At 46.8% G+C, this 24,972-nt stretch overlaps 2 protein-coding genes across 7 annotated transcripts in view; both read right to left on the bottom strand.

The window, feature by feature from the left end:
• Positions 1-72: 72 nt before the first annotated feature.
• FAH (fumarylacetoacetate hydrolase) lies at positions 73-16,804 on the bottom strand. The gene is made up of 14 exons (XM_084268313.1): positions 16,661-16,804; positions 14,335-14,445; positions 13,608-13,729; positions 12,560-12,609; positions 10,945-11,035; positions 10,323-10,420; positions 10,019-10,071; positions 8,624-8,723; positions 7,783-7,913; positions 6,989-7,064; positions 6,454-6,500; positions 5,399-5,500; positions 3,825-3,942; positions 73-296 (listed from the first exon to the last, which is right to left on the bottom strand). The coding sequence occupies exons 1-14, from the start codon at positions 16,739-16,741 to the stop codon at positions 217-219; spliced, it is 1,260 nt and encodes a 419-aa protein (XP_084124439.1). The 5' UTR covers positions 16,742-16,804; the 3' UTR covers positions 73-216.
• Positions 16,805-19,870: 3,066 nt separating this feature from the next.
• ZFAND6 (zinc finger AN1-type containing 6) overlaps positions 19,871-24,972 on the bottom strand; it is a 37,765-nt gene continuing 32,663 nt past the window's right edge. For all 6 annotated transcript variants that reach the window (XM_084268203.1, XM_084268198.1, XM_084268199.1 and 3 more), the window contains 2 exons: positions 21,430-21,543; positions 19,871-20,845 (listed from right to left, as the gene is read on the bottom strand). In XM_084268203.1, coding sequence (XP_084124329.1) covers positions 20,697-20,845; positions 21,430-21,543 — 263 coding nt within the window. In that variant the 3' untranslated portion in view covers positions 19,871-20,696. The remainder of the gene's footprint in view (positions 20,846-21,429; positions 21,544-24,972) is intronic.

Here is a 24,972-nt window from a genome sequence, read left to right on the forward strand (position 1 = left end):
TTGAGAGCCTCACTTTCCATTTCAATCAATCTGAGAATTTAAATCCTCTTCTTATCGCACCAGAGCACCACATTCATCTTTAAAAGATTTATTGATATTTAAAAATAGTACAATCCCAATCACTTATATAAAAATAATAAATCTGAATAAAACAGCGTGACTGTTGGAGGTGGGGGGGAGAGATCTTCCTCCTCAGGCATCACCTTCCTCCAGTTATCATGGATCCGACAGGGCTGGAAGGATTTTTCCTGAGCACTGGCCGAATCCCACACGGAAGCCGTTGCCCTGGCAGTAACCTAGGGCCAGAAAACAGACAGCCTGTTCTGTAATGACAGTGGGATTTTACAAGGAATAAAAGTAAATAAAGGCATAAACAGACCAAAAATGAGTGGAAACATTTCAGAGAAGCATTGAGGTGTAACAGGAAAACCTGGGAGAGTTCAAGTAACTCAGGAATATGGAAAAGGAAGCACAAACCCAGCAATATGTGAGTTCAGTGAATTGATCAAAGAGCACACACGATGTGCAGTACTTGGGCTTTCAAACCCAACCCGCAGCATCATCAATCTAACTGGCAAGCCAATTCGTTACCTGGCCCAGCCTAGCAATTAATAAAGTAAATCTGGATTCTCTGTTTGCAGCAGTAGGGCTGCTCCTGGGACAACAGCCAGAAAGACGATCATTAACCCCCCTCAAACAGCAGGACCAACCCCTGCAGAACCTGTTCCAAGTAGTTTAGTTCCATGAGAAACTCAGCATCTGACTCAAAATACTCATTTATCCTCTGTGACATAAACAGACACTGAAGATCTGCTGACTGCTGCTGAAGTAGCTGCCCGTGACAACATCTCTAACTACAGGCAGATTCAACCTCTCCCTGCTCCTGTGTGAGGGGAGAGATGACATTAGGAGGGAGATGCCGCAGCACCTCTCATTGCCACAGGCCAGCTGAGCTGCTCCAGAAAGAGCTTCCATGAGCAAAGCTGCAGATGATGGAGGGGAGGCAACACAGCCAGGGGCTTCTGGCCCATCATGGAAGAAACAGCTGAGGAGACCTATTGTAGCTCTCCGCTACAATAACACATCAAAGGAAGGACACGGGTGGCATATGCTGTATTTTAAGGACTGATTTCATAGTAGAAATGGATTTTCCAAAAATAATGGAATACCTCACCTTCCCTGCATGTGATAAAAACCAGCTGCCTTTAGGGAGCCGAACAGAACAGACCTTAACCCTAATTCCCATCCTTAGCACGGAGCAGTGCAGGTCTCCTCCGAGGAAGAGGAGGGTGGGTGGGCTCAGCCAAAGTTATTGCAGCATGAGGATAGGCCCTGCCAGCTCTAAGCCACAGTGCAGATCTCACAGCCAAGCCAAGATGAAACATTTCCAAGGACAGCGGTGTCCATCAGTGCTTGTGTAACAGCCTGCCCACAGACACCCTCCCAGGACCTGCCCGGTAACCCTCATTCCTAAGCAATACTTGAGTAAGACACTCGCTCTGAGGCTCAGCTGAGTTTCCATCTGCCTCATTAGGCTTCATCGCCAGCTTTCCTTTGAGCACCAGCTTATTATTTCAGTCCAGTTTAGTTATCTCTGCTGTCAACCACGATTTAGAGCAGTACCAAGGAGCAGCACATTTAACAAAGCCAGCTCTGTGCTGGCAGCAGCATCAGCCTGAGACGAGAGCTAAGGAGCTACAGAGATCTTTGCAGCCAGCTGCAGCACACCGTGGGCATAGCTCCCCTTGCAGTGCTCCCTCCCCAGGACACTCTTCTCAGGAAAAATGTATTTCTCTCATTTTATGCATTAGGGCTGTGAAATAGCTCCCACAAGGGGAGCGAGAACACAAAGTTGAAATAGGAGACTAGGAATTATGGGTTGGGTACTTGGCAAGAGCTAATGGCACAGCCTCGGGAGAGGATGCAATAGCACTAGCCCTGCCTCGAGGGTGCCCTAAGGCTCTGGACCTGCCATACATCACTAAATAGGAGCAGATCCCAAACTGTCCCAGCAGACAGCCCCAGCAGCACCTGGCTCTCACAAATGGCACGATGCCCTGATCGCTGCAATCACAAACTGCTGCTAGTGTAATACAGCTCAGCAGACCAACTGACATGTGATTGTCCCATGGGGGCTGCAGTGCCCTCACACAGGCTAACTGCAGTGCCACCATGCCATCTTTAAAGATTAACAGCATTCCAGGTTTCAAGTATTTAAATAACACAGCTTGTTCTGGGCAGGAAGAACAACATGGGTCACAGTCTAGTCCCATTTGTCCCTCAGCTGGCCACCTCGTGCCAGAAAGGTTGTCAGCAAGTGATTCCAAAGGGACTTCCATTACACCTAACTGTACCCTGATTTACAGCTCCTGGCATATTACTGCAGGGAGATTTGCAACTCTGGAGAGCCACGTGGCACTCTTGAGCTGATGGGAGAGGGTGTCTCTCTACACTGAACATGCAGGGAGCCTGCTGCTGCAGGGCTGTGGGGAGGCTGAAGGACATCAGCAGTATTGGGAACTCCTCGGTTTCATCATCTACACTCTCTACAGTACATCTCAGTCTCCACTTGTCTCAGCATCCTCCTCTGCAAAACTGGCAGCACCTCACAGAAACAAGAGTCTCTAAGTTATTGCCTAGGCTGCCAGAGAGGAGGCACTGGGTGTCTGCCTGCAGCACTACCAGCGCTGCATATGGAGCTGTCACTGGGAGGCTGGAGTACATCCATATACACAGCATTTTTTTTATTGCAGGAAATGTCCTGGCTTTTGTTAAAAAACTGTTTTGGCAAAAATCTGAAAAGTCCTGGTTGGATTAAGCAGGCAGAGGTATGAGGACACATGCCAGCATCAGCCCTTCATGTCCCTCAGGTTGCTGCACGGGCATCAGTCACTCACATTTCCTCTACCCTAAGTCTCACTTGTGTTTTCTCATCACTCGAGGTGTTCTGTTCTCTGTGCAGGCTACAACTGACCACATCAGCAGGATGGAGCTGCTCAGAGCCAGGTGTGGCACTGGCTGGGTCTCATCCGATGATGTACAACATCCCACAAGATACTCTCTAAAAATTCAGTAGGTGATGTAGCAATGATGTAAGCAGCTAGAATCTAAAGTTTCTCATGGCTTGGTCTTGCCAAATATTTGCCACCTCAAAGCCATAAAGGGGTTGACAAGATGAGAAGAAAAAATAGATTTGCTTTAGACCAGTCTTTGGATTAAAGAGAAGCAGGGGTGGAATTTAGAGCCCAAAACACCATGGTAGCTTTTAATTCATGAAATCCTTAGTTTCTCAGGATGAAAATTAAAACCATGGCCCAGCATGAGCCGGCTCTCAGCACAGCCCTTTTCAGAGGGGAGCTGCTCAGCTGTGCTAGCAGGCTTCGTGCTGTTTCCCACATATTTGATTTGCAACACACTCCGTTGGACATGCTTATGTTACAAATGAAATATTATTTGCAAAATAACTTTTTTTCCCAGCATTTTCCAAGCTCCACTCCACCACTGTGGTGGCAACAGCACAGCAACTGCTTCTAGTCCCAGGATATTTTTGCCTGTAAAGGCAGCCCCCCCCCATCATCCCCTCACGCACGTAACGAGATGGTGAGCTACTTAGCAAAGCAAATCATCTAACCCAGGAAGCATTTATTGCAGGGAAATTTCTCCCCACCTGCTTCTGCCTCCTGACAGGCAGGATGGAAACAACTGTGCTGGCGTGGCAGGTTTGGGGAGCGTGGCCCACCTCCCCCCCAGGCACTCCCACTCCTGCCACCGAGCTGTGGAGACGTGTCGTCGGCGCGGCGCAGGAGCGGCTGTTCGCCCGTTACCTGTCAGAACGATTTCATCTCCATCCTGCAGGAATTTACGAGTCTGGCCGCTGCCAAGAAGGATTTCTTTCGTCCCGTTCCAGGACAGCTCCAGCATGGAGCCGAAGCTCTCTGGCTCCTGCAGCAAGAGTTCATAAACAAATAAACTGATTTTTTAGTAGCTGTCCTACTGTTAAGCTACTTGCTGCTGGAAGTAGACACGTAAGTACGTTAGCTCAACGGAACAGAGTTCTGCTTGGTGATTTAATTCATGGATACATTGACTTGTTTTCCTGCTTTTGCATTTTAATTGCTTGCTGACTGTAAGCAGTCATGTTTACAGACAGTATCTGGAGTGTTTGACATAGTGCTGCACCGTGTAAAAGTAGCTTGGGTCTGCTGCAGCAGGGATGGAAACACATGGAGGGCACTTCTCCAAATCCAGGGCTTTTAGGTAGTTACCTGTCAGAGTTTTATTTACTTTTTATTCTTTGGAAAAGCAAAGCTGGCAAAGGTTTGTAAGTCTTTAATGTCAATCTGCAAGTTTAGAATCATAGAATCTCCTGAGTTGGCAGGGACCCATAAGGATCATCTAGTCCAACTCCTGGCTCCACGCAGGAGCCAAGTGAGAGCATGGGACTGAGAGCATTGTCCAGATGCTTCTTGAACTCAGTCAAGCTCGGTGCTGTGACCACTTCCCTGGGGATACTGTTCCAGTGCCCAACCACCCCCCTATTAAAGAACCTCTTCCTAATATCCAACCTAAACCTCCCCTGTCACAGCTTCATACTGCTCTGTCGGGTTCTATCACTGGTCACCAAAGGGACAAGATAAGCGTTTGCCCCTTCGTACCCCCTCATCAGGAAGCCATAGACCACAATGAGGTCTCCCCTCAGCCTTCTCCCCTCCAAACTGAACAAACCAAGGGACTTCAGCTTCTCCTCATAAGACTTCCCCTGCAGACCCTTCACCATCCTCGTTACCCTCCTCTGGACACTCTCCAATAGTTTCATTAAAGGAAGCAAAAAGCACTTGAGAAATGCTTAGGATGGGGTAACTCAGCTTGGAAAAAACTTACCTGAGATTGTCTTACAGACAGCATGAACTGGATTTATATTTGCTGCTTTCCAAAAGTGTCAGTACCTCACCATACACTGCAACAACTCTGCATATGGCAGTACAAGGGGAACAGCGGCTTGTGAAGTTAGTTCCAGGTACATCGTGTCAGAGAAACTAAAGGTTACACCCACACGCCATGTACATTCTTAGAAATGAAAAAGCTGCATTTCATAGAGCACAAATAGGCCATGTGGGTGCTTGTGCGTGGAAATGAGTTTGGACCGGTGGTAAAACACTAGTTCTTTGGGAAAGAAACACAATGGAGATTAAAAACCAAAACCCAGTAACAACCAAATCACCACATCTCAGAGCAATTTTGAGACTACCAAAGCATCATCCCAGAGTGCCTAGGACAGAACAGCCAATATTTTCATGGTTTCTCAAATCAAACAGGGCTTAGACCCAAAGCTCTGCTCGGTTGGGTTTGGAGCGCCGAGCAGTTCTCAGAGACTATCATTATTTAAATAAACACTTACCGGTCCACTGATCGTTCCGGATGCCAGGAGATCTCCAGGTCTGAGGTTGCACCCATTGATCGTATGATGAGCCAGCTGCTGCTTCATGGTCCAGTACATGTGCTGGAGGAAGGAGGAAGAAGAGGCTAAAGCAATAAGAGACAAACCCCTCTGGCACGCCATTAGCCTATGCAGAACATATCGCGGTCTTGGGATGATCCTGGTAAGACTGTCCTTAATGAAAAGTGTTCTTATTTAATCAGGAACCTTCAGGAGCCTAAAAGCAGCCACCACAGCTATGTAGCACTGCAGTCTCAGTAGTTATTCTGGCCTGACTGGTGGCTTTCTAAATGATGGCCAGGAGCTGCTGTGTGCATATAACACGCATACTTTAATGTGATTTAATCCTTTAAAATTTCTCTTATTTGAGCTGGATGTCATTTCTCCTCCTTTTCTTCATCTTTAAGGCTAACCCAGGGTCCATGATTAGATCTGCTATTTTAATGGTTTATAGAAAAACCTCCTTATTCCTGATTTGCTGACTACTGATTTACTGATTAAGGCAATTACTGTGCAAAGAACCAAGCGTGAATATAAAACTGATTGAGAAATCTTGCAGCTGGTATATGTACTTCCTGGCTTCGGTCAGGACAGAGCCCCCATGCTGCCCACAGAGGGGCTGGGGCAGACCCAGGCTTGGAGTGGCGTCACAGCAGCGAGTCTGCACATGGCCAAGCTGTGTCACACCTCGACACAGTGAGAGGTGGATGCCTTTGCCAGCGAGCCCTCCACTCTCACCGTTCCCCACCAAATGAGCATGCAACCTACAGTGCTCTGGGCATGCTGAGCTGAGCAGCAGAAAGAGCTGCCCTTTCTTCAGTGCTCCAGCATTCAGGTGTCTCCATCTCGGGGATGCACTATCAGCACCCTCCACTCTTCTCCCTCTGTCCCCGACACAAAGACGCACCAGGCTTCGTCTGCCACTAATGCAGAAGTCAGTGTTTGAAGCTGCCTAAGGCTGGAGGTGATGGCATCAGTGAGATTTTTGGAACAAATAAAAAATACTGGAGTCTTACCTTGAAATTGGATCTGCATATAGTAGTTGGCGTGCTCATTCCTTCTCCTGTGGAAAATGAAAAATAAGAAACAGGTAAGCAATTTGTTTGAGTTGGATGAGTGATGTTGGAGTCTTTTGATTTTACAGATGGATAGAGACTGCTTTTAGCATTGCAATCCCCAGCAGGATACAAGTAACACCATTTTCTATTCTGATAAGACCAGCATTGCATAGAAAACAAGCACGTGGGTGGCACTGGGGTAGCATCAAGATGCCCATTTCCCACTCTCTGCTCCACTAAAGGAGCAACAACTGGACCCATTGGTCAGCAGGAGCTGGGGATCTGAACTGGGTTAACATCTGGATCTCATGTACATCTGCTCTTTCCATGCCCTGCTTACATGTGCCCATGCAGGCAGACCTCCTCATTGTAAGCTGATCATGATGGAAAAGGAGGACCACAGAGCCATGGGCAAACTGTCTGAGACACAGTGAGGCTTCAGCCTTCCTGAACGGGCAATTTCAGCTTTATAACCAGCTCAACATTTCCGTACCTTTAATAGCAACAAAGAGCTTGATGTCGAAAGTGTAGGGATCTTTATCCTGAAGGTAGGGCAGTGGCTTGGGATCCTAAAAACATATAAAAGGCACCAGAGTCTAAACAAATAGAAAGGAAACATTCCATAAGCCATCCCAGTGACTGTCTAACCAGGCTGTGCCGCACCCCCTGTGCACTTCACCGCTGTCACTGCTCAGGTTATGGCTTGCCTTGCTTTCACACACACAACTTCAATGATCTTTCTGAACAGATGTGATGTCCATATAATCTGATTCCTTTTTCTGCACATCATTATGGCATGGCTGTTAATCCACAACAAATACAGCACTAGCACACCTCAGCTCTGCAAGCGCATGCAGGAGATGCTGAGCTCTCTGCAAGACTCCTTACTGCTTTTTTTCCACTCTAACAAAATCTCTCCATAATGCAGATGACTGGAAATGCTTGAACAAAGTGTTTTGGCTTGAGTCCACTGCTTGCTGGATGCCGAGGGCTACCAAACCCTACCAAGAAGCTCTCTGATCAGTTTATTTTCCAGGTGTTTTAAAGGAGATGACAGGCAGGATTACAGCTCAGAGCACCACATGCTAGTGCTGGTGACGTCAATGCTCATTTGAACTCAGAGAATTCCAGGTGCCTTCACATGTTTGGAAGCAGGATCACACCTGTAAACTCTAGGAAGAAACTGTTTGGCACCAATACCGCTCTGTGATTTCTACAGATGGGACCTACCAGTTGTGCTGAGACATTCCTAGCACTGTCTTTATTTCAACCCTTCCTCTTGCTAACCTGCACAGGGTTTGGCAACACGAATGGCATGAGAGCTTCCATGGTGACAACCCAAGGAGAGATGGTTGTGCCAAAGCTCTTGCTCAGGAATGGACCCAGAGGAACATATTCCCACTTCTGGATGTCGCGGGCTAGGAAAAGAAAATTCAAAGCAATGCTGTTAGATATATCCTAGGAGCTGCACAGCCAGCACACCTGGGAAAGAGTAACATGGGGTGGAAATGTTCTCACCACCCTTTTCCAGCCATTGTGACCAAATCCCCATTTAAATCCATCCCATTCAGACCCTCAAACCAATTTTCTTAGACCAGATAGATTAAGGAAGAAAAGGCAGATTAAGGAAGAAAAGAAAGATAATTAAAACAAGTCAGCCCATTCCCATATAAACAGTATTTTTATCCCCAGTTTAACTGATGCTTTTACACCCAGCTAATGGTCCATGCCAGTTGCAGGGCCAACTTCAGCCAGTTAAATCTATACAGACACAGAGGGATTTGTGATTGCCAAATCCTTTTCCTACTCCTGACACTGAAATCAATCCGCTGTTGGAATCACCGTCCTTAGGGCTGCTCCATCCCTGCCCAGAAGATACTAGACTGGTATTAGCTCTTTCATAAGTAAATAAATCTTCACTAGGCAGTAATTCCTGGTTCAAATGATTGATGGAAGATGGATTGAGATAGAGCCTGAGAAATGCAGACAGCATTTCATTTCCATCCCTTTCAACCATACCTAGTAGTTTCCGTGATCACTATTCCACTATTAAAATAAATATCCCTATCTAAGGCTTCCTGTGACACTGTAACCCCCTCTCCAGGCAGATTCTTGCAGCACCAATTACCACTCCAGTCATTCATAAGGACCATCCCAAAGATGTGCTCCTGGGCTCTGCTGACAGGAATGGGCTCCCCATACTTGTTTCCAGGACCTACAAAAAACGCCTGCAATTGAAAAGCAAAATGTTGATTAAGGAAGTTTTTGAAGCTAAAAGTCTTTACTGCACAAGCAACAGAGGTTGGACAATCCAAAGGATTTTGCATCATTTCCCATACACAATTACACAAAACCTGTGGCCTGCTCCCTCTTTCTTCCCCTCCATGGAGCTGTCAGGCTTTAAATACTTCAGAACACCACGTTGCAGAAAGACAGTCATTAAACAAGGGCACGATGTTGTCAAAATGCAGCAGCAGAAATGGTCCCTCCTAATTACAATCCAGATGCAGAACAGGTTTGACCACAGAAGAGACTCTTTCTGCTGCAGACAGCGGACAGGAAAGAGTGTCAGGGCATATGATGGGATGCAGAAGGCAGCTGGAGCCTGTCATCACGCTGGGGGAGAGGTGGCAGCTGGAGAAATGTGCCCACTGAGGGAAGCAGGTCATGAACTGGGTGCCTGATTTGCTCCCTAAGAAACCATACTGAGCATGGGGCAGAGAAATCTGTGAGGAATCCCAGCTGTCTGCTTCCACAGACCACATGGAAGCTTTTTCTTTCAAAGCCTCATCAGTCTAAATCTGCTCTCACACAGCAGCCAGCAGTAAAACTCAGACTGCAAGGCAGAGGCACAGCAGCACTTTGTGTACCCCACTTTATGGGGCTGCCTCCTACTTTATAGCATCAATCTGCAAAGCATAGTGTTAAAGGCTTTCAGTTCATTTTCAGTACCATGCCCCTTAATATTAAACTTCTCCCACTTATTTTTCTTTAAAGGGCAGAGATGGGGAATGAATTCTATAATTTTATATATAAAATCATACAAATCACATTGAAAAATCCTATAAAAGCTTCCCTCCTGGATGACATTAAGCCATGAGAAGATGCACTTTACAAGGCTATCTTGTTACAGCACCCTCAGCACAGGCTTCACCTTTCCAACCAGGAACTTCCATGAACTCATGGCTTCCTCTGCTCTAGACTCGAGGCACAGACCATCTTTACTCCCAAAATCCCAAGCCTCTGTTAAAAGATCCAGGCTGCAGCGCAGAGGTAACCGGTGCTTAGATTTGAGCTGTTTCCAGCTACATTAGCAAGATCCTCAGCAAGCTAATGCCCCCTGCAACTCCTCAGCAGGGAAGGTTTCCCCCACAGATATCTTTACTGACTGATGCTCAGAGAGAAACACAGGAACCGACCTTCTGAGATGCTCATTTCAGAAACAGCTGAAGTTCCCTTTTCTTCCCCCCTTTTTTTTTAATTTTAATATTTTTCAAGCAGTAGGGGAAAAAGCCCATCTTACCATTTCTAACTCGATGTCCAGACGCTTACAAGCACCAAACACTGATGGTTTATCTGTGGGTGGAAGAGAGTATTTTAAGAGGGGGAGGCAGGTAGGAGAATAAAATTAACAGCTAGAAGACACAGAGGACCTGATGCTGCCTAGTATGCAAACACAAGAAGGACTTAACTCAGGGCTTTTTCCATGCCCTGGCCCCAGGCTGGGCTTTAGACAAGGCTTACCAGACCCTTCATTTCTGCTGCCCTATGGAGTAGAGGAAAAATAAAAAATAAGAAGCCACATGAAGAGCCTACTGTGGACTCACCATTGTCAGGTCTCATTTGCCCCACAGGTCTCCGGATGGGCGTCCCAGACACCACAACAGACGATGCCCGGCCGTGATAACCAACAGGCAGGTGGAGCCTTTTGTGAAAGAGCATCACGGAGCATGAGTTAGCTGTGCATCCATCACCATCCTGAGCAGCTTTTTGGGGTGGAAGCACCACGGGGGTGTGAGGTACAGGGTGAGTGCTCTGCATTTACAGGCATGGACATCTGCACCTTACTTGCTCTGAGATAAAAACATGAGCCAACTATAATCCAAAGCTGCCTGGCTGTGTAAATGCATTTCTGTGCCACTGGTCCACTTAGTTCCTTGGAACTTAAACCCTGCTTTCTCAGCACTCAGCAAAAAACAGTTTCTTAGGTAGAGGCCTGTGTTGCAGTCGGTGTGGCTGCTGGCATGAAATGCAGCACAGACTCAGCTGAGGCTGGGGAAATGTGGATTTCGGGTCTGTTATCGAACGCCGGACAGTACAGATTCTCATCTGTTGTGAGCCGAAATGAGTATCTTGCTGAAAGACTACTCATATCTTCCAAAAATTATATGTGTATACAGATGAACTTGCAAAATAACTCTGCAGCAGAGAAAAACCCAAAGTACCCACCAGTTAGGCATCAGAGCGTTCTCCTTCCCCCTGAACATGATCCCAACGTTTGTGGCGTGTTGGCGCGAAGAGTAGAAGTCAGTGTAATCTCCTGAGTAGAAAGAAACCCATAAAATAGGGATTACTGGCAGGAAAGTTGCTCCTCTGCTGGGAATGAGGCACATGGTACATTGCTGGCTATGAAAGCATCAGGAGAGGGGACGGTGAGAGTGACAAGCAGAGGCACACAGCAACATTGAATAATATTAGTACAGGGATGCAATTAACAGCGTGAGGTGGGTGACTAGCACAGATCATAAAGCTGTGCACATGAAACTTGAGGGTGTGTTGGAAGAATCCAGCAGAGAAGAACACAAGGCCATAGAGCAGCAGCCAGGCAAACCGAAGCGTTGCCGTTGTGCCTCGCCGGCGGTACCCAGGTAGAGGAACCGGCTCGTAGTCAGGACATCTGCTGCCCTCTGCTGCCATCCCTGCCAAACAGCTCCCCACCTTGCAGATTAACGGGACATCAGAGGGTCTGAGGTGAAGCCTCAGCTTGGGAAGGGGCATTCACGCTACGCTAAGTTGTTTTCTAGGAGCTGGGTACGTTATCTTGCAGCCCTGGCAGAAGGCAGAGCCAGTGCTCACTCTCGGGACAAGCAGGACCCACGCACAGGACAGAGCTGAAGTAGGGGTGGTGGAAACCTCAGCAACTCGTAGCTGCGCGACGCAGCTGATGTCACACTGCTGGGGCAGAGCTCCCACTCACAGCACTCAGGAGCACTAGGAGCCAGCAACGTCCCAGACAAAATATATTCAACCTGAAACTATTTGCAGGAAGGTATCACATCCATGGAAACACCTCACAGCTCCTCTGGGCCAGGCTAGACTTTGTCCGGGACCAGGGCTGTGCCTCACCAGAGCCAAATGCCCAGTGGGAACAGGGCTTGGCCGGGAAATGGGTCGGGTCCTTCCCCTGTTCCTGTGAAGGTCACATCCCTCCAGTGATTTTTTGACTTTGGTTTGGGTCCAAATATAAATTTATGTTAAAAATAGGAAAATGTTTATGTGTCTATATGGATACACTCACCCCATAACAGTTCTTGGCCTTGTGGAAGCACAGGTAAGATTTGGGGTGCAGAGTAATAGTCTGGGAGTGGAGACTCATGGTTGCTCATAAGGCTGTGCCAGAGGACCAGCCTCACCAAGCTTTATGAGACCTGAAGTATCTTCTGACAGCAAACAGGGAAGGTGTTGGGAACTGAACAAGTGTTTCTTCCCTGGCTCCAGTCACAAAATCTGATGACAAGAGTTACATGGGCTAACATGAGTCTGGGGGTTGAACTCGGTGATCTCTTGAGGTCCCTTCCAGCCCCTACAGTTCTGTGAGTGGCACCACATGACCCTAATTTAGTCCAAAACTCATCCAGGAATTTTCTGCTGCTATCGAGCTCCCCCAGGCTTTTATTCTTGTGCTGCAGACAGCACCTACCTTTCATTTTGTACAAAAAACCTACTTCTAGCTCCTGCAAAACCCCATTCCCTGTCACTGCTATGATCTGTCTGACCGAGCAAGCTGGAAGTGAAGCAGGTTCTCCAGGCAGGAGCAGCCCCCTGATTGATGCAGGACACTCACCGATGCTGGCTGGCAGGTGCATCGTCGCAGAAGCCTGAGGTACAAAGGCTCTGAAATGAAACACAACTACTTCAGCTCCCAGAAAACTTGCAGATTTCACCTGCGAGCGGTTTACAAGCAGGTAAGGGGCTGACTTGTTCTCCTAGCTCCTTTCTTAATTTCTTTTTGCAAAGTCTTGCAGAAAAAAACCTTGCAGAAAAACCTGAGACGACTGCATAAGCTGCTGTAACTGGGATGGTCCCGACTGAAAGGAGCATCTGCTGGGGTGCAAGCAGGGATGGGGCATGCTGGAGCTGACCCGGCTGGGCTCCCAAGGGGTGCAGAGAAACACCTTGTGCACACAGCTGCCACTGCCTCTGCTGCCTGGAAAGGGTGATTTTATGGGATGCGGATCTTGGGGTGCCCAATACGAGCTGCTGGGCCTGCTCAGGGAAGGTCCCTGTCCCAAGATGCGGTTCAACCCCTCTCCTACATCACCCTGGCAAGACAGGAAGGAACAGCTGGGCTCCTGCTTGCTGCCGGGGCAGGTGGCTGTAGCGTTGAAAGCATCACTCTGGAGAAACAAGCAGCATGTGATTAATGGACACACAGGTTTCCATCAGCACAGCAAGGAGCAGAGCACAGTCCTCCCCTCCCACTCCTACACCAGTGCACTGCCCCAGCTCTGAAGCCAATTTGCGACCGGTGATGTGGTTTTAGCAAAGTCAGAGAGTTTTTGAGGAGCAGTCGGAGGGGTGTCCCCATGCCAGCAGATGCTCCAGGTGGGATGGGCAGGACAGTGCTGGGGGTGTTAGGAGAGGTGGAGTGGGGACCCTTGCAGCGATGTCCTCACCAGCAAGGGGATGTGGCTGGAGCAGCAGCCTGCCTGGCAGCCCAGAGGCGCAATTAGGAGAGGGCAGCTCTCAGTACACTCAGATCCCGGGTAATTCCCATGCAGGCAGCAGGTGGCCACGTTCAGACCTTTGGATTTCGTGCCTCAGATCACTGCATGAGCCGGGTGAGGCAGGGCACAGCTGAAGGGCTGCCGTGCCACTCTCCACTCCCTCACCTTCTCCGCAGCTCCGCGTTGTCCCTCAGGGTCGGCTCGCCAGCTGACAGCAGCTTCTGGAGAAGAGCCCTCGCCTCCGTCCACGCTGCCCGGCCCAGCCCCATGAAGGCATTCAGGGTAGGCTGACAGGCGACACAGGTTGGAGGCAGATGAAAGGCCACAAAAAGGCTGAACCTTCACATGCATGGAAGATGTCCTGCACTTCCCTCCTGTTGCTGGGGTTACACGGCAGTGGCTGCCCAGATTGCCCTTCCTCCCTGCTCATAATGTCCTGCACTCCTGTCCTCCCACTGCAGGTCCTCAGAAGCAGGACCTGCTGCACCATGCCCATCCTAACATGCTACTTCTGACCTTAGCGGCTTCGGTATTTTGACAGCTATAACCAGAGATCATCTGCATTTACCTCTACCCTTAACATGAACTCCCTGTCAGTAACATCCCATCTGACTCTTTGCCATGAAGTGCTGAAGGCTCAAGTGGACTGAAGTAACATTTAGGCTTTGTGTCAGACCCCTGCACTGCCAAAGTCTGATGAAACTCAGTGAGGGTGTCCTTTGGACTCCCAAAGCCTCCGCTCTCCTTGTGGTGTGGGTGTGATGAGTTTTCCCTGTGAGCAGAGCCCACCTGGCAACACGTTTCCAGTTCATGTTCACCATCTCACCACAAATTACCAAAACACAGGATTTCTAAAACATGCATGGAAATTAGAACAGACTCTGATAAATACCTGGTCAAAGACATGCTGATGTTTGGCAAGAGCTGGTCCATTGAACAGATGTTTAATGACACTGAGATCCAAAATCTGGTCTCCGATGGCTACGCCGAGCCTGTGCCTAGGCTGTAAAGCAGCAAGAGGAGAGGAGCAAGAGAAGAATTTATGCTTGAACCCACAAATCCTCCAAAAAGGGTGTGGGGCAAGACCGTGACCAGAGTTTAACTTGGGGAAGGCCAGGAATACAAGCAGAGGTTTCGGTCCCTGCTCCCTTTGTGCCAGTACTTGCCCACCCCTCATTAACAAGAAGCACTGCAGAATAAGCCCATACACCTGAAACGTGCTGTGAAGCAGGAAAATGCTATCCCTGCTTCCACAGGTGGGGAGCTGAAGCACAGACACACAACAGGCAGGCTTGATCTCATCCCTGTAACCATGTAATTGGAGAGAAATAGGCAGTGCTGCACGCTGCAGATGAAGGGTGCTCTGGACACCACTGATGACACCGGCAGCACAGCGTGTCTTGCACAGCCACGTTACTTCTGTGCCACGCTGAACGAGGCTGCCCAGCAGAACCCATCCTTGTGTCATGCAAGGTGCCCACAACCCAGCATGCAAACCCTGGTCCCCATCCTCTCCAGGGAACAGCCTCCCCTGCATAGCATCGACGGCGGCCGCGTTCGCAGGACAGATGCACCCCAAGACACAAAGACCCCGTTCATCCCCTGCGGCTCCCGCAGGGCCGGCGCCAGGCGCACACAGGGCCAGCGGTGACGGCGGGGCAGCAGAACGGACAGTCCCAGGGCAGCTCTGCTGCAGCTGTACTGGGAGGGGTGGGGAGGTGGGGGGATAAAAATGCTGCAGCATTCAAAGGCAAATTTTGGTTTTTCGTGTCCAACCAGTTACAGTCTTTACAATCCAGCCTATCAAAAGGGAATAATCATCTATGGAAATCCGTGCTATTAAACTTAGTTTTTAACCTTTAATTCCTACACAAGATTCTAAATGTGATAATAAGTATTTATTCAGCAAACATCCCTGCAGAAAAAAACTGAAGTTCGCATCGGGTTAATGTGTAACTGGAATATGGTCAGGAATGACATCAACTTGACTTTAGCTTGAAATCATTAAAACATTGGGCTACTTTTCAAACATGATTTTCACAAGTAATTTCCCTAAATCCTTGCCTGTCTTCTCATGGGGTCTGAGGGAAGATGCTTTCCTCAGAGAACCAGAAAAGTTGGAAAAATAATCCCAACTTGCCAGATAACAATGCGCACATCTAGGAAAAGATTAAATGAACCATCTCAGGTTTATCTCTAGAAAACACCAGATCAGAAAACACAATCTTCAGGTTTAAAGTCTTTTTTTAAAAAAAAACCTACATGGATAAGCCGAGACAGCAGAAACCAGGAGATAATCATGAAGTTTCTGAGAGCAGCGATAAATAAATCCTCCACTTTTTCCTTCCAAGCTGCGGCTCTCTGCTCGTGTCCCTTTCTCCAGGAGGGCACATCTCCAGGGCTCCATCCCAGCAGGCTCCTGGAGGTGTGAGGTTCAGCATGGCTGGGCTCAGCTCCCATCTACGTGGGAATCGGGAGCTACCTCCTTGGGTGAAAGGTTGAACCATGCTTTCTTATGGCATCGTAAAATAAAAGGCCTGAAGCCAGCTCAACCCGTAGCCTTCGGGCACAGGTTTAAACATAACACACTTTACATGTTTAAGGCACCACTGTATAAATGTTTGCCAAATAAAACAGCAACAGCTGCAAAGACAGAAACACGTGTTTTGCATCCTGATTTAATGCTTCTGCAGCCAGCAAACCAGCTCACGGAGAGCAGGCTCTTAAGAGCACAGATGATGGTGACACTCACTTGCAGATACAGGGTTTTCTACACGGACTTTGCTTTCCCCTCATACCAGTTCCTCTTGGACTGGTGCTACAGAATTAATTGTAGACTGAATGAGTATCTGACATGGTCTCCTAAGTGCGATCCCACTCGGTCACGAAGGAAAGGTGGGATTGAGCTTAAAAAAATCAGTGCGAACTGTGACTTCCCTCTTAGAAAGGATCCAACACGGATCCAGTGGTTTCCCAGTCAAAACCCATGAACGCTACAGTATTAACACTTTCCTTCTGTGTAATCTTTAAGAAGCTGCCATCAGAATGCCCAGGAAAAAAGCCATTGTGGCAGCTATGGATATGGTGTCAAATCAGGAAGGTTGTCCGATCTCTCAGGCTGGGGAGTTTTCCCGTATCCCGGGTTGCTGGTACTCTGCTCTTATCCATAGCCTCTGAGCAATTCCGCACCCCAAAGGACAAAGCCTGCTGTTACTTACCTCCTCTGCAGTGGAGAAAACCCCATAGGGGAGGTTTTGGAGAGGAAAGTGCGAGTCCTTGTCCACCTGGATGAAAGACATGCTGCACACCGAGCAGTCCCTGCTCACGGACGAGAGCCCCCTCCTCCTGGGCTGCTGCTTGTCTGGAAGATCCTCTCCAGGTGTTGCAACCCAGAGCACAGAAGCACCAAATCCCACCCTCCGAGACCCAAACCAATGGCAGACCTGCCTCAATCCCACCCCCTGTGGCATCAGGCCTCAGTTAATTAGTGCCAGAGGTTTTTCATGAGTCAGCAGCTGTTAAAAATTTCCCAGCAAGGCAGCAACCAGTGGAGGAACAGGCTCTTCCCATGTTTCACATAAACCCTCATGTGAAACCACAGCAGTCTATGTGACAGGTTACAGGTTAGGTGGCTGTGAGCAGGATGGCTGTGTGCAGGATTGGAGCAGACCAGAGGTAACCCTGCTCTTTCACCTTCTGGATGTCATGTGGCAGAGCACAGCAAGGTGATTAGTGCCCACACCAAGCAACTCTCCCACCAGCTCAGCAACCCTCAGGAAGTTGCACAAGTCACACCTGAGCTGCATGTTGTGTGCTTTCTAGCTTTGTAATGCTGCACCTGAGTGAGTCCTTCCATTTTCTCCAGATCCAGAAGCTTAACGCCAGGGATGTATGTGCAACCACCCACAAAGTGCAGGCAGGCTGCTCTTTCTGCTCCCAGCCCTAGGTTTCTCCCACCCACAGCAGAAAATTCACCTACATCCAGGAAAATTAGAACCCAACAAGGGAATAACCTCAAAGCTAGAACTCAGTAGCAGAGACCACCCTGTCTCTTAAGAACAGTTAATGCTTGTGGCTGCAGAAGCCAAAGAACTGGTTTCCCACTCTGCTTTTTTTTTTCCCCTCTGGCAAAGACAACTCATTAGAAGTGCAGCAAGCTGTAGAGCCAGATAGTCGGTGTAAGATGACACACCACCATTGACAAGAGCCCATCTGTGACAGCTCCAGGGACACAAGCTCACACAGTGCTGTGTGGAAGGGGTTTTATTTAAGTAACACTGTGCCTTGTACAAACTTCTGTACAGTTCCTGTACCTAAGGTCCAACTCCATCCCACCAACCTGCTGGAAGTGCTTTTAATGCAGCAAAGAGGTTTTATGCCAAGGTTAGAGGAGTTGGGTGTATACCCTGCTTACTCCAAACCCAAAACATCTTGAAAGCATGTTTCAAATACACACTGTGCATCTTGAGTAAATCTGTCTTCAAGTGTTGTGTAGGGTTGTGCATGTGTTGGTATTAATTAAAGTGTTCATCAGCTAATCACAAGCTGATGACACAATACAAAGCTTCACTGGTCAGCCAGATGGAGTAGCAGATCAACCAGCACAACACAGAGCCGATGCCACAGCAAGCAGATGATAGGCAATTCTTCAGTGATTTCCAGTCTAAATGGAATGTGACACACCAGAACCATCCACCCTTTCACTATGAACTCCAAGCAATCCACACAGGGCAGAGGAGAATTATTAGGCTGCTTTGACAGTGATACACATGGAAGCAGCATTGCCTGATGCTGGTCTGCCACAGCCCTGCACAACCAGCTTCCTCCAGGCACAGCCACATCTCCTGCCATATCAGGGGTCAGCAGAGCAGCTGCTTTCTAACAAGCAGGGAGCATGCAAACTCCAAATGCAGTCACTTCTCTTATGCCTTCTCAAACAGGGCCTGGGTTTCCCCCCATCCCAAGACCTACAGTATCTCCTCTGCTTGGCTTGCAAGTTATCACTGTGAGGTGAAATGCAGGCTGGAGGGGAGGGAATGGCACATGGGGGCGAGAAAAGGACACTTCTGGGAAAAGAGACCAGAAATAGGGAAGAGGGAGGAGTCAAACTGAGAAGGATTAGAGAACAGAGAAGTAGCAGCAGAGAGGAAAGCAAACAAACACCCAAAAGATGATGCTGCTGCTCTTTCACACTCTCTGCTGTGCAAGAGGAAGTTCAGCAGATGCTCTGAGGAAATACAGGGTCTCTGACCCATGAAGAGGCAGACCATTGCAGAAACTTGACAGAAAGAGTTAGCTATTCCCTCCCTTCCTATAAAAAGCCCCACGCACTTCATAGATTGTGGATAAGCCATTTTTGCAAGCACAAGGTACTTCATTTATTACTGGGTCTTACAGATTACTTTCCATACCTATCTGATAGAAAAAGCTCCTTCTGCTGTGTAGTGTTTATGTGCTAACTGCAGTGCTTTATCTACTAATTGCCAGCCATAGCTTTGAAAGAGCATTCAGAGTTTTAAAGGATGTAGCCAGCTTTGATTAAAAATTTAACATTTTAAATAAAGCCACACAATCTCATTTATTTCACAAATGCTTGAAAGCAGCAGCAAGTCACCAAGTGGAATTTCAACTGCAGATCAGTACCATCTGGAGCGGAATTAGTTCTTCTTGAGCGTACTGTTCAGCCTGGTGATAAGCAGCCCTGCCTGAAGTTACCATGGTACTACACAAACCACTCAACCTTTACGTTATGTGGATGACCACAGCAGTGGAATAGTTGAGGCAGACTCTGCTCTGACAAGACAAGCAGTCTTAATTAAAGGAAAGTTACTGAGCACCCCCACAAGACAATAAAAGAATAATTCTTCCTACCCCCAAGAGGTAATCGCTTACAATCCCACAGATGTACCAAGGAGCAGATTGGAGGTGGCTCTGCCAGTGGTTCAATGTCAAAGCCTGTGGATTTCAGCTCTCAGAAGCGAGGGCACCTCACAGAAGGATGGTTCTCCTCACTTGAAGGAAGCCTGGTGCACTGTGTCAGAGGATCAGAAACCCCACGCTGGTATTTCCCAGAGCCAGAATCCCACACACGGCCCCACAGCCTGGTCACATCACAATCACAGGGGTTGGAAGGGACCTCAAGACATCCTCTTTACCTGTAGGTCTGCCCCCAACTGAAGTACTTTGTCCCAAATGACCCCGGCTCCTGCACGAGTGACACACCACGCAGGAAGCACAGAGAGCTCCTGGGCAGAGTGTACCAGTGCACAATGCCTCTGGAACCTGTAGCTTCTGGAGGTGAAACGGTGACAGTACATCAGAAGTTAGCTGGTGCTGGGATACAGTCACATCTCTGTGGATACTCACACTGTAAAGGGGCCACCAACAGAACATCCCATGGAAAATGAAAGAGAAATCCAAACTACAGATGCCAGTGACAGCCACAGGGGCTCAATTTTTTTTAAATTTTATTTAATCAAAGTTAAGACGTGGATAAACATAAATACAGCACAGGTACTTCAGATCATTCTTCATATTTGTGTACAGACAGACTGATGGATGTAATCCCAATGGAACCTGCAGTCAGTGAAGTGCATACAGCCTTCCCCCCACACACACAAAAACTAATTTAAAAAAAAAAACAAAACAAAAACCCACGCAGACAATCTCAGCACACACTCTCATTACAAATGATTCATACATAAATAGGTAGAGGGTGCAAACAAGCTAATATGCGAACATGTATAACCTCTCGTTAATGGGAAAAAAACAGAAGCAGCCATAATGATTAAAATACATTCAGTTACTGATAACTAGGTTGTGCCATACAAGGCATTATCAAAAACAAAAAAAAAAGGAAGTTGTGCTGCAGAGAAAAGCTATATACAACAAGAAAATAAACTGCAAAGTTAACGCATGCATGTTTTATCCTGGAAAAGCACAGCCCTCCAATATTTTCTCCACGTTTGTTATAAAAGCCCTCTGCACTCAACTAAAATTAAAATGATCTTAAAGGATAATACTTGTAAAGTTTACTTAAGTCTTCAGCCACAGAAAACTGCAATGAAAGTAAATGTTCAGTCATTTCCAAAACAAAAAAACAAAACAAAAAAATCTATTCATCTGATGACATGCATGATTAAAAGGTCTAGGCAAGATACACTGCTCTACATTCCTGATGACTAAGGAAAAAAGCTCAAGTCAATTTAATCTGCAGATGGTCAGAGGATTTTGTATTCCAGCAGAAGTAGCAGTTCAGATCTTCTGGATCTTTTCCCCAACAACTACAGGATTCTCTTTTCTGATTTTCTCAGCAGCATCAGCTTTGTAATTGTAAGAGCAACTGTGTACATCTGAATAACGGTGCATACCACAGTAAACATTTCCACACCGACACTCAAACCCTGTGGACAGAAATATTAGCTTAGATAGTTCAACATTCTTAATTATACCGGTTTGTTTTAAATCCTGAATATGTTCACTCACTAGCAATAAATCTCAGTCACCAGTGTCAATCAGCCAAAGAGCCTCTGCTGCAGAAAGCATAAGAATCACAAATAATACACTTTTAAGCGATTACAGTAAGATTTGACTTGTCCATTCCTTCTAATCACACAGTACATTAGCACATAAAACACATTCCTGGAGACAATCTGCTCTTTCTTTATGAAGCTTCACCCCATGGAAGAAATTTCTTTAGGCCCTTTCTCTGAACCATTGGTTAGTGAACAGCAGCAAACTACCATCCAATTCCTCAGCTAAGCAGGCTTCCAAAGGGAAGCGTTTGGGATCATGCATTTCACTTTAAGTGAGAAAGTTGAAAACCCAAAGTGAGTGACCGAATTTAGTAACAGCCAAGCTGAAAGCACCTTTCATGGAGTTTTATTTCACATAAACATTGATTTGATCATGCCCCATCTCCCCCTTAAGAGCTTTCCAAAGGTCCAAAGCCTAAACAAGTAAGAAAAGTGAAATCAGAATTTCTTACCAGTAAGTCCAACCTTCTTCCTGCACATGAAACAACGATTCTTTTTCTGTTTTGGTTTGTCAAGCGACTTGTCTTGTTCTTCAGGTGTAGGCTCTGCACTCTCTGACACTGAAGCTAACATCAAAACAGTTAATAAGAACAATGGAAAACATGTTTGTCCATCTGTCTCCCCTCTAAGTCACAGGATAATTTAAAGCCCATGTTCCATGTTTAGAACCTGGTGTTAACTGATTTGCTGCAGTTTCCGTGGCTGTAGTGGAATGGAGACTCAGTAGTGGGACTGGAACTCCCTCCTAGACCTTCAATCTAATTTAAGAGAATTCACTTAATGCTCACACGAAGTTCACAATAAAAAAATGTCATAATGAAACAGGGTAATTAAAAATTAGGTTTCAGACTAAGATTTGGTGCTGTCAGATTGGGGAAGAGAATCCAGTGCCAGGTGTTTCCCCATCAGTGTCACTAGTCTGGTTCCTAAAAATCTCCTCGTGTGAAGCACTGTATTTGTTAGGATCAGTTGAGCAAAATGCTCCCTTTCAAACACTGAGTCGACACTAATTTTTGCTGAAGCTCACAGTGCCGAGGCCACACAAAGTGCAGTGTTTCAGAACAACCTCTACCAGTGTGACCCTGCTGCTCCTGCACACCTGGAAAAAGCCTTCAGAGGGGCTAGTCACTACCCCAGGTGAGACACAATCACCTGAAGATACACAGGCTTACAGGGAGGAAAGCACTCTAGCCCAAACCCAGAAGGAAGCTGGTGAATACCTTGTTTTGAAGACATTCTTGCTAAGACAACTTTGAACCTACTTCTAATATTCTCTCACATCTGAAAGAGACAGGTTACAGGTTGTGTGGGAGAATATAAACAAGTAGTGGTAGTATTTGCCTGACCCCAGTAAAAATAGAAATTGGCTGGTTTTCCTCAAGTATCTGCACATTCCTTACATTACAAAACAGAAATAGAAACCAAAAAAACCCAACCTCATTTCAAGGAGGGCTAAGTGCCAATCTCTGCCTACCAGCCATCGCTAGATCACAGCAGGACAAGACTCCAGTGAGTAAGGTACACAGAAGCCAGCAGTATTTGCAAAGACCCAAAGCAAGCTCTAGCTGGGAGGAGTATCAGCAGAAGCAAAGCTAGAACCAGTGCTGTAAAGAAGGGAATACAACAGGAAGCCCAAATGTTTGTCAGGGAAAAAGCTGCAGACATCTCTGTGCAGCTGGACTTTCGTTAGGCAGAGACTGTCAGATGTAGGTCTGTGCTAGTCCCATGCCAGCCGACTGCTGTTCTGCATGACAACTCTGGTGGGGTTTTCTCCTGTACTGCTATTTTATTTTTTTTAAAAGGAAAGGGCACTTCCCACTTCTGTAATGTATCAAAATATTGTTGTTTGATACAAACTACCTAAAAGGGTAGCAAAATACCAGACCACCACCAAAGATTTTGCCCAAGTGGACATTATATTGCAATGGTTAAACTAGCAAAGAGACCATCATATACATGGCTTACTAAATCCTTTAAAAATCACCACCTGTGTTAAAAGCAGAACTTTGAGTCCTGAATTTCATGAAAATCGATAGTTTGCAAAAAGAGATTCAATGGTTTTAAATGGCTGTGAAAGGGCACATTCCTGAGTCGACAGATAATATCCAAAGGGTTGCAAGCTAAGAATAAAAAGCAGTAAGGATTAAAAGATGCAAGATTAAGTATCAGCAGTGGCAAGACTCACTCAAATCAACTCTCACAGCCTTAAGCAGAGCAGACATTGTGGTGTTCACTGGCTCATTAAAAAAGGCTCATGCCACGAATCTGCATTTAGCAGCTAATATTCTCAAGTTTGTATTTCCTGTTGTAGCAAAAGCCAGTTACCTCAATGGAAGTTTTGCTACAAGCCTCTGTAACTATTAGCCAAATTTGGGAAAAACTGGCACTGTTCCCTGCTCAACAAGGCTCTCCAACACACACATGCTTAGATTTTCTTTGTGCGTATGGGCTCTGCATTAAAAAGGTTTAAAAATATTTAAGGGCTGCTGCTCACTGTAGAATTGAGTGGGAAGTTTCTTCTGCTCCTGCCACGAGTCACATTGTCTCTACTGTAGTAACCATAAATTTTAGACCTCAGTTTGCTTTTGCATAGGAGACAGAGATTTGACTCTCAATCCTCTACAATAACCATGAGGTATCCCAGCCACTAAGCCACCTTCAGCCAAAAAGTGGCCTGCCTGTAAGCTAGCTGTGATGAATGCAGTCACAAAAAGCCACGTAAAACACAATGCCACCCAGCTCAGAGGTCACAGGAAAAATGTTACAGCCACTCCTGTACTTTGTCCAGACTCCAGGACGCTGCTGCTTGATTTGGTCAAACCTTTCCTTCCCTTCCCCTAGCCTTGCTGTTAGCTGGAGAACAGAAGCACTGGGAACACCAGTACAAGCTGACAACTGACCAAAAAGGAGTAGAGCGAACACACACTCATTTGTCTGGAGCTGACAGGTTGGGCTGGCTGCTAGAAGTTCCCTGTTTCACAGGGCATGTTCTTCGCTGATGAAAGCAAGCAGAGCCTGGATTTCCTCCTAAAGGCAGAAGCTTTTGCTACTGCTTAGCTTGTGCCAACCCTGCTTGAAGAACTTGAAGCACTCCGACTGACCACGAGAAGACCACCCATGGGATAAAGAGAGTCCAATCCCTGCACCCCTGTGGGCACAACCAGAACTGGGCATTCGGTGCAACAGTTCTGATGCCTCAGCTGTTCTCTCTACCTACGCTGGTGTTTTATGTTTATCATCACTGTATCACCAGACAGAGTTTTGTCAAAGGAAAAGCTTTCTTATTCCCACAGGAAGAGTATGAACAGCTACATTTACCTCTTAAGTGCATCTGACCAGACCTAGGAAGAACAGCCACTTCTCCAGAGCAATAATCCTAAACCGAAAGATCACTATTTCCTAACATTTTTCACTAAGCAGAAGTAATCAGCCTAAAATACACTGTTTCAGTGTTAGGAAGAGGCAAATTAAATAACTAAGAGCACACAACTACAGAATATGGATTTAAGTCTCTCATGAACGATTCCTCTCTCCTTGGAGCATTTATCCTGTAAATCAGGATATCCTACATTATTTTCCATGTTTGTATCATAATCACTCTACCCAAGTCCTCTGTGCTGTCACAAAAAATCTGAAGCATCCATCAATTCCTTCCCAGTTATGTCTACTGAGCTAGCCCTGACACGATCCACTGAAGTCAATGCCATTAATTGACCTTCATTCCCCTTAGGTCCGGACTATCTTCATGTAAAGCTCTGTAGTAATTTAATTGTTTTAATATTGATATTTCACTTCATCTGCAATGACTGAATTTTTGAACTCTTGCCTCAAAAATGCTAGGTAAGTACAAAGCCAGGTAGTTTCATGGGAAGAACCACCACACACCTTTTAGCTGGTCAGTTAGCTAAATCTTAGGTAGTGTTTTGGTTCTTCAAAAGACAACCCCGTTAATCCCCTGGCTAACAAATAAGGAATCCCCCTGGCTATCCCAACAG

Source organism: Gallinula chloropus (assembly GCF_964237585.1).
Source record: "Gallinula chloropus genome assembly, chromosome: 9".
Classification (NCBI taxonomy): Eukaryota; Metazoa; Chordata; class Aves; order Gruiformes; family Rallidae; genus Gallinula; species Gallinula chloropus.